Source organism: Penaeus japonicus, unplaced genomic scaffold, assembly GCF_977035675.1.
Source record: "Penaeus japonicus unplaced genomic scaffold, GWHDUDI00000001_assembly GWHDUDI00000020, whole genome shotgun sequence".
NCBI classification, from domain to species: domain Eukaryota; kingdom Metazoa; phylum Arthropoda; class Malacostraca; order Decapoda; family Penaeidae; genus Penaeus; species Penaeus japonicus.
The window spans coordinates 13,287,471-13,295,535 of NW_028234422.1; the positions used below are offsets into that span (position 1 = coordinate 13,287,471).

An 8,065-nucleotide genomic window follows, 5' to 3' on the forward strand; every position below is an offset into this window, starting at 1 on the left:
GTAACTTTTAAATAAAATTCCATAATCATAAAATGGGATTGCTATTAATACAATTAAAAAGACAGGTGCAACCGTGTTTAATTAAAAAACCTATTAACAATAAAAATACGTAGCATATAAGCTACTGCGATTCAATGAGTAAAATCGTAAAAGTAACATGATAATCTTGTAGTAAAATCAGTATACAAAATGTTGAATAAATAATAAGGAATCATTAAAAACAAATGTTAAATAATTAAAGGTAAAAGGGATAAAAGAAATCACAGCAGATGCGGATGTTTTGTTATCCGCACACTATGTGAATCATTTCCAGATAACGTGGATAATAAAAGATTTACAGTAGTACTTTATTTACAACAATAATATAAAAAGGTAAAATATATAAAATACAAATAAAAGATGGCCAAAGTAAAACAAAAGTACAGCAAATCGTAAAAATAAGGATGCTGGCGCGGGGAAGTGGTCCACTGTGCTCGACTCCCCTATGGATTATTGCGGGATGCTGGGCAGGATAGGGATAGGAGGGAGGCAGGATAGGATAGGGAGCAAGGTAGAAGGTAGAACTTGGAGGAAAGAAAAGAGTGAGAAATTAGCGTGAACGCAGACGGGAGTGTAAAAGCGAAAGAAAGAGGGAGAGGGCGAATAAGAGGGGAATACGAGGGGAAGAGGAGGACGAGGGAAAGGAAGGGGGGGGGGGGGTTGGAGATGGGCCAGCCAGGAGGGGGGGGGGGAGGGTGAAAACCTCACAGCCACCTTACTGAGCACTGTCAGCAACACCAGCTCTCTTATTGTCTTCCTGGACCTGGAGAAGGCTTTTGAACTTGCGAGCCCACTCACCATTCAGGAGATCCTGATCCGCAAGGGAATAAAAGGCAGACTGCTTGCCTGGATTGGTGACTATTTTCAGAACAGAACTGCCAGAGTGAAGTTCCAAGTTCACCTCTCCAGGCATTTGCCCCTAGAGAATGGCACTCCACATGGGGGGGTCCTTAGCCCGGCTCTGTTTAACACCCTTATGTTAAGCATCCTCGACATTCCACTTCCAGCGGCGTCATTTCATATGCAGATGATCTTGCAATCATCTCTGCTGGGAGACGAAATGAGAACATAACCAGAAAGGCCCAGCATTGTCTGGACCTAATGCCTGCGGAATGCTGCAGAATCGGGCTTAAAATCTCAGCAGTCAAATCGAAAGCAATGGCGTTGAAACACAATGTCAGCAACCAAAGACTGTGAGTCCAAGGGTTAGAGCTAGAGTGGGTTCATATCTTCCAATACTTGGGATTATGGGTTCATGAGAACCTCACCTTCTGCTCTGAGATTAAATATCTCCTAGACCGGAACAAGGCAAAACTCTCTGTCATGAGAGCTCTGTCAGTGTAGTGCTTAGGGGCTGGGCACCGTGTACTAAGATCCTTCTATGTGCACACTGTCCATCCCATTATGGACTACATCTCCATCGCCTTGATAACTATCAAGCTTGGACTCAGAAAAAGGTTGACATTATGCAAAATGAGGCCACTAGGATTATTCTGGGTGCCCCTGGGTGGACTAAGGTTCCCAACCTCCTGCTGGAGGCCAATCTTTTCCCCCTGGACACCAGGATTGATCAAATGACAGCCAAATTCTTTGCCAAAGTCCTACAATCCCTGCTGGACTTGCAGCTAAGACAAAGTGCAGCATTGACTTGCACAGAACCATAAACTCTTTCCTAACAACTACTGGCTGTCTCATACAGCCAGGGTGCTGATAAACTTTGAGCTCAAGGAGACACAACTGGTTAAGGGCATGGACCTCCCCCACCCTGACTATGTCACAGCCCAGCCGTGGGCAGTTTTCAGTGGAGTTTTCCGTCATGAGCCTGTCAAGGAGAAAGACACAATACTCACTGCCTCTGTTAAGGGATGAGGCGGTGGGGAATATCACAGCAATCACTCTGCCGGGTAGTAAAACCTACTTCATTGATGGTTCTGTAGACCCCATTAACCGCACTGGAAGCGCCGGTTTTGCAGCAAGAGGCATGGTGAAAGCTATGCGGGTATCTGACAATGCCTCCTCGCTCCAGGCAGAGGCAGTCGCTATTATGGAAGCCATAGCCCATGCAGCCCAGACGGACGGGCATGTTGTCATATATACAAATTCTAGGGCTGCCATTGACAACCTGCAACAAAGCACGCCCCTTGATAACGTTTATCTTCTGACCACAATTCTCACCATTGCTCAGAGAATCTTGGATCTGAGTAGAAGCATTATCATCAACTGGATTCCAAGCCATGTTGGTATTAAAGGGAATGACTTAGCTGACAGGTTGGTAGAGGAAGGCAGGAAGAAACCCTCAAGTGATCTTGTGGTGCATCCTAGCCGGGTACTGCTAAGGCATACTACGATGGCTGCAGGGCAGGTCGGTGCCCTGCAGCGCCATAGAGAGGAAGTGAGAACTTCCCCCTTGGCCAGCTGGTACTCAGACGCCACAGACTATGAGTCGCTGATATTCTCTCCCAAAATATCAAGGTGTGCTGAAGTCAGCCTTCACAGACTGAGAATCGGCTACCAATGTGCGTGGCAAATTATACCCACCATTGGGCATAAGCGACGTTGTGAATATTGTGGCTCACCGGACGCTAAATTAGAGCACTACCTGATCAAATGCAAGTACACTCATTTCCTCAGGCAGGGCCGAGAGACGACAGCCGCCGGGCTGGTTAGACGGCTATGCCTGTCACTTACACCCTGGCAACTGGAGTGCCTACAGGCAATCTGACCACCATGGTAAGCCAAGAAAAGGGTGAAATAATACTAACAGGGACCTTAAAGTAGTCCATGACGTCATAACATAGTCCGATTAAAAGATGGCGTTACAATCGCTCGTCAATGACGTCATGTGTTTACATTGAAAAAGCAAGTGACAGCAGCAGACAAATCTTAGAGCGCGCATTTCATGATGGTCGGAAAATCACATCCATGTGTTATCTGTAAAAGGCGGAAAGATTCACATCCTTTCCATCATTTTCATAGATTTCCAAAGGACAAAGACAGGTAATTTACTTAATTATTGTGTTGTTAAGTGTTGCCAAGTGATATATTGCAGAAAATTAAATATTAAGAAATTCTAACAGCAAGCTACAGCTCCCTCATGACATATTTCAGGTGTCTTTTGTGGCTAAATGCATTAAATATTCCAAGGCTCCACGAAAAAAGCCACACTCATCTTAATAGGAGCTTTCGTGTGTGCAGTCACCATTTCTCTGCATCTCAATATTGCAGCGCCTCATCACCTAAGTTATTAAGCACTGCACGGCCTGACCAAAATCTTGAAGGTAACACAAATCAAATCAAACAATTATTTTCATGTACTGGTAGGCTTAACTAGCGATTTATGTTATATTAATGTATCATTATATTTGAGCATTATAGTTTATGGCAGTGGTTCCCAAACTTTTTTGGTCGTGACCCTAAATACAATCTTGGCCTGGCCCGGCGACCCTAAATGAGTGTACGTACATGTAGTGCTAGTCACCAATAATTTTGATATGTTACACTTATTTATAATTGTATATAGTTTTATTGAGTAAATTTATATTACTAACACAATGATTTTCAATCAACTTTAAATAGGAGCAATTGAAAAAACAAATTTTCATGAAAATGAGACTAAGTTTATTACATGATTTGGTAGTCAAGTCACAAAACCAAAAATGTTTTCTCAGTGGCTACCGTGGAACTGCTTCATTTTGTGAGTGAGATCCTCTAAGTTGGGCTTTATGTTGATTGTTAGAGCACAACGCAAGTCATGATGGGGATCCAAGCGGTTCCTTGCTTTAGTCTTGATCGTAACAAGGCTTGAAAACCCTTGTTCACAGAGATATGTTGTTGGAAAAGGGAGAAGAGCTTTTTCAGCCTCCCGAGTCAGAATGGGCTTATCCTTGAGTTGGGTCCAAAATTTTGAATACTGGAGGTTTTCAAAGTGTTGTTTCTGCACTTGATTTTCCTGGAGGTCTATAAGTTCCTCTTGAAACCCTGGGATATCCTCACCAACTTCACTGACGTTCACACTGAAAACATTCCTGATCCAGCTATGCTTCTTGAGGTCGACATTTTCTGGAAAATACCTGTCCATTTCTTCTTGAAGGTTCTTCAGATGATCTTCAAAAATATTTTTGATGTCAACAAGGGATATTTCTGATGAATCTTCCAGCACAGCACTTAGTTCTGGAAAGGCTGCAGTTTTTCCTCTGGCCAACTTTTCTCTCCAAAGAGCAATTTTTTTCTTGAATGAGACAATTTTTTCACCAATGTCCACCATCGTATGATTTCGGCCCTGCATGTCTGAATTCAGTTCATTCAGGTGCATGAAGATGTCGCCCAAATAAGCAAGCTTTGCCAGCCAAGCAACGTTTTTAAAGCAGTCTGCAAGTGCATGCTTTTTCTCACGCAGAAATATTTCAATTTCAGTTTTTAGTTCAATAACTCTTCCAAGAATCTTTCCCCGAGATAGCCAACGGACATCAGAGTGGAACAGCAAGTCTTGGTGATGTGATCCCATCTCTTCACACATTTTATGGAAAATACGTGAGTTTAAAGCCCTAGCCTTGACAAAATTCACAATTTGGATGGCATCATTTAAAACTGCATGGAGGTCTGGTTGCAAGCGATGAGAAGCAAGGTTTTCTCGATGTAAAAAACAGTGAATTATTATGACATCAGGGTTTTCTGCTTTAATGCGAGTAACAAAACCCAGACGACTTCCCATCATTGATAGAGCTCCATCGGTGCACACTGCCAAACAATTCAACCAGTTTAGATCATGTTTCTTTAAAAAATTGTTCATCATATTAACGATGTCTTCTCCTGTGGTGGTAGTTGACAGGGCATTACAGAAGAGAAATTCTTCCTGAATGTCATCTTCTCCCTTGTACCTTATAAAAACCATCAGTTGAGGGTTACCTGCAATATCCACAGACTCATCCGTCTGCAAAGAAAATGTTCCTGCTTTTTTCAGTGCCACAATCAGTTGAGCCAAAATATCTTCTGAAATGAGATCAATTCTACGTTTAATGCTATTGTCGGAAAGTGGTACCGATTCAACCTTCTTGGCAATATCTGCTCCACCAATAGTCTTTACCATTGCCACTGCTGCTGGCTTTACCAGCTCCTCTCCAATGTTATGAGGCTTTTTGCATCTTGCAATTATCCATGCCACTTCAAAGGACGCCAAAGAAGCTTTCTCCAGAGAAAAAGCCGTACTCGAGGGAGCATCAATCCGACTTCGTTTTGTTTGTTCTTCCTTGTCCTTCCAGTAACTCAGTGGTTTTTCAACAAACTTTGGATGAACTGAGTGCAGATGACGCTTCAATTTATTTTCCTTCATAGATTCATTGGCGAGGACTTGCAGGCACTGAACACACTGGGGTCGGACGTTCCCAGATCGTTCTCTCATCTCAGTGAAGCCATATTTCAAGAACTCAGGCTTATACTCCAATTGTGTTTTGCGTTGGGCCATTTTTAGAGTTCAGACCTGGAAAGAAGAAAACAATAAATCAATTTGTTAATTACAAGTTTTTAATATAAAGATGAATAATACATCGATACAATATGTAGCCTACACCACATTATTTACTGTTATAACAGCTAGAGATTATAATAAAGGAGAAGAGATCCCACAATGACTGGGAATCAAGTGACGATAAAATTAAAATACAATAAATCGATAAATAATCGTATGTAACGTAATGTAATATCATAATTATGTTTTTTTCGGAGACCGTCCGCGACCCTCAGAAAAACCCTCGCGACCATGGGTTTGGGAAACACTGACCTAAGTTATTAACCACTGCACGGCCTGACCAAAATCTTGAAGGTAACACAAATCAAATCAAACAATTATTTTCATGTACTGGTAGGATTAACTAGTGATTTATGTTATATTAATGTATCATTATATTTGAGCATTATAGTTTATGGGGTCAAAGTTACCAAGAGGACCGCACTATGGTATTGAAAATATGAGTATAATATTGAAAGGAGTAATATCTACATTCATTGGTGTTAAATTTATCTTGAAAAAAATAGAGATAAAGTCACAGATACAGAATTTATATAGTGGAAATTAGCCTCCAGAGACTTTCCCGAAATATGAGGTGGATGGAATATCCTACAGCATACCTAGTTATTGCCTTTCTTTGTTTCCCTAAAAACCTGATTACCGAAGATTGTAATTTGGAATTGGGGACTTAGTTTGAGATGAGTGTGGAGTACGGCAATTTCAGTAACTTTTACCGTTTATGGTTAGTAAATACAATTTTCTAAACTTAAAAAGCAGTAATTTTATAATCTATTTGGTTTCAGGAATTAGTTCAGTGGAAGAGCCTGTCCAGTCTGAAATCTCAAATGAGTGTAAATTAGATGGTATGTTATTTTATTGTTATACTGTGACATAATGAGTAAAATGAGAATATGATGTGCATTATATTAATAATTGATAAATGTTAGTGAATTAACATAATACAGTACATTCATGTGTTTACATTTATTTGTGACTAATGAGTCTCAAATATTTGTATCTATTCTTTTGTTACCAAATCCCCAAGTATTACTTAAAACTTTAGAAGAGGTATCTAAGAGACTCGGCCCTAACACCCCTTAATTAAAGGGCTGATAAAAGGCCTTAAACTCCTAGCCAAAACAGGCACTGTGTCCACCCAATATGGAAATGGTATTAATAGTGAGACATTAATTTTAAAAAGTTTAACATTTTCTAGTTCTTACCATATATTGGTGCCAAATACTATATTTATTTACACATTTTATTTATTTATGATGTTGCCATTCATATCTGCAAAATATGATGCATATCATTGTGTGCAATTTGTACTTATGATTATCATACAAAATTGTCCATGTCTTTTCTAAAAATATATCTTAGCCTAAAAACGTACAGGACTGAAAATTTTGTACTTTTAAGTTCAGTATCATAGAATATATGTTATTGTAGTACAAGTTTTGCTTGTGGTTAATGTGTGAGCATACAGTGATGGTAGGATTATTGGTTTCAACTTGGTCCTCCTTCAGAAAGACCTTGTTTGAAGACGTTGAGTAAATAGCTCATTTGATTATTAGATTGAATTTGGGGGCTTCAGTTACTCTTAACTATTACTGTAAATAATGTTGTGACAAGAATGTCCATAACCTTTAATAATTATAATTTTACTAATAGTTTTTATTATCAAAATGTGATGAACAACTTACCTTTTCCAGGACATTGCAATATTGACTGTGAAAATGTAGAAGGATTGTCTACAGTGCTGGCAAATCTTGAGAATGTAGACCTTGAGTTTGGTTAGTAATTTATATGTATAATTTGTTTGATGTATTTATATTGTCATTATTTGTATATAAATTTACTTACTGCACTTTTACTTATAGGTAAAATAGAAGAATCATCAGACCATAGAGCTGGCATCAGAATGTTTAACTATTCCATGGACCATGATTTTGGTAATAAGTTTTATACATAGATTTTTTAAAGAAATTACTTCTAGTAGCATTGAATACTCCATACCATCTTGAATAGATATCTATGTGCTTATTCCATATGATTTAATATTTTTTGGTTACATTACACAGATAGGCCTACTCTTAACGAAAAGAATGCTTTGGAAAGCTGTACTATAAGATACATTATACAGGATGCTTTGACTGGTATGTACTAATGCTTGATCAGTTTATTGATATTTTTTAATAATTTATTTATAGCATAAATCTTAGCTTTTATACTGAAATGCCTTTGCAGATGAAAGCAGTCTGCCTATGCCTGCTGATGTTCTTCCTGCAAGCATTCTTTCAAATGAAAATGAGTCTGTCATTTTGCTGAATGAGCCAGATGTCTTGGATGGAGTTTTACCACAGATTAGTGCAGGTATATATATACATATGAATATATATATACATATGAATATATATATGTATGTATATATATATATATATATATATATATATATATATATATATATATATATATATGTATATATATATATATATATATATATATAATTTGTTTCCATTATCA

The 8,065-nt window shown here is 38.7% G+C and overlaps 1 protein-coding gene across 1 annotated transcript; it reads left to right on the top strand.

Moving 5' to 3' along the window:
• The first annotated feature begins 2,853 nt into the window (after window positions 1-2,853).
• Window positions 2,854-7,777, top strand: LOC122255531 (uncharacterized). Its single transcript, XM_086548026.1, has 4 exons — window positions 2,854-3,036; window positions 3,148-3,317; window positions 6,346-6,405; window positions 7,255-7,777. Exons 1-4 carry the CDS (start codon window positions 2,939-2,941, stop codon window positions 7,338-7,340), a joined length of 414 nt encoding a protein of 137 aa, XP_086404152.1. The 5' UTR covers window positions 2,854-2,938; the 3' UTR covers window positions 7,341-7,777.
• The last annotated feature ends 288 nt before the right edge of the window (window positions 7,778-8,065 follow it).

What these genes read in the sequence shown, in the direction of transcription:
- LOC122255531 (XM_086548026.1), top strand. Translation starts at nt 2,939, where the DNA reads ATGATGGTCGGAAAATCACATCCATGTGTTATCTGTAAAAGGCGGAAA. An exon ending in TTTCCAAAGGACAAAGACAG is followed by an intron (nt 3,037 to 3,147) that starts GTAATTTACTTA and finishes GACATATTTCAG; the next exon opens with GTGTCTTTTGTGGCTAAATG. An exon ending in GCCTGACCAAAATCTTGAAG is followed by an intron (nt 3,318 to 6,345) that starts GTAACACAAATC and finishes ATTTGGTTTCAG; the next exon opens with GAATTAGTTCAGTGGAAGAG.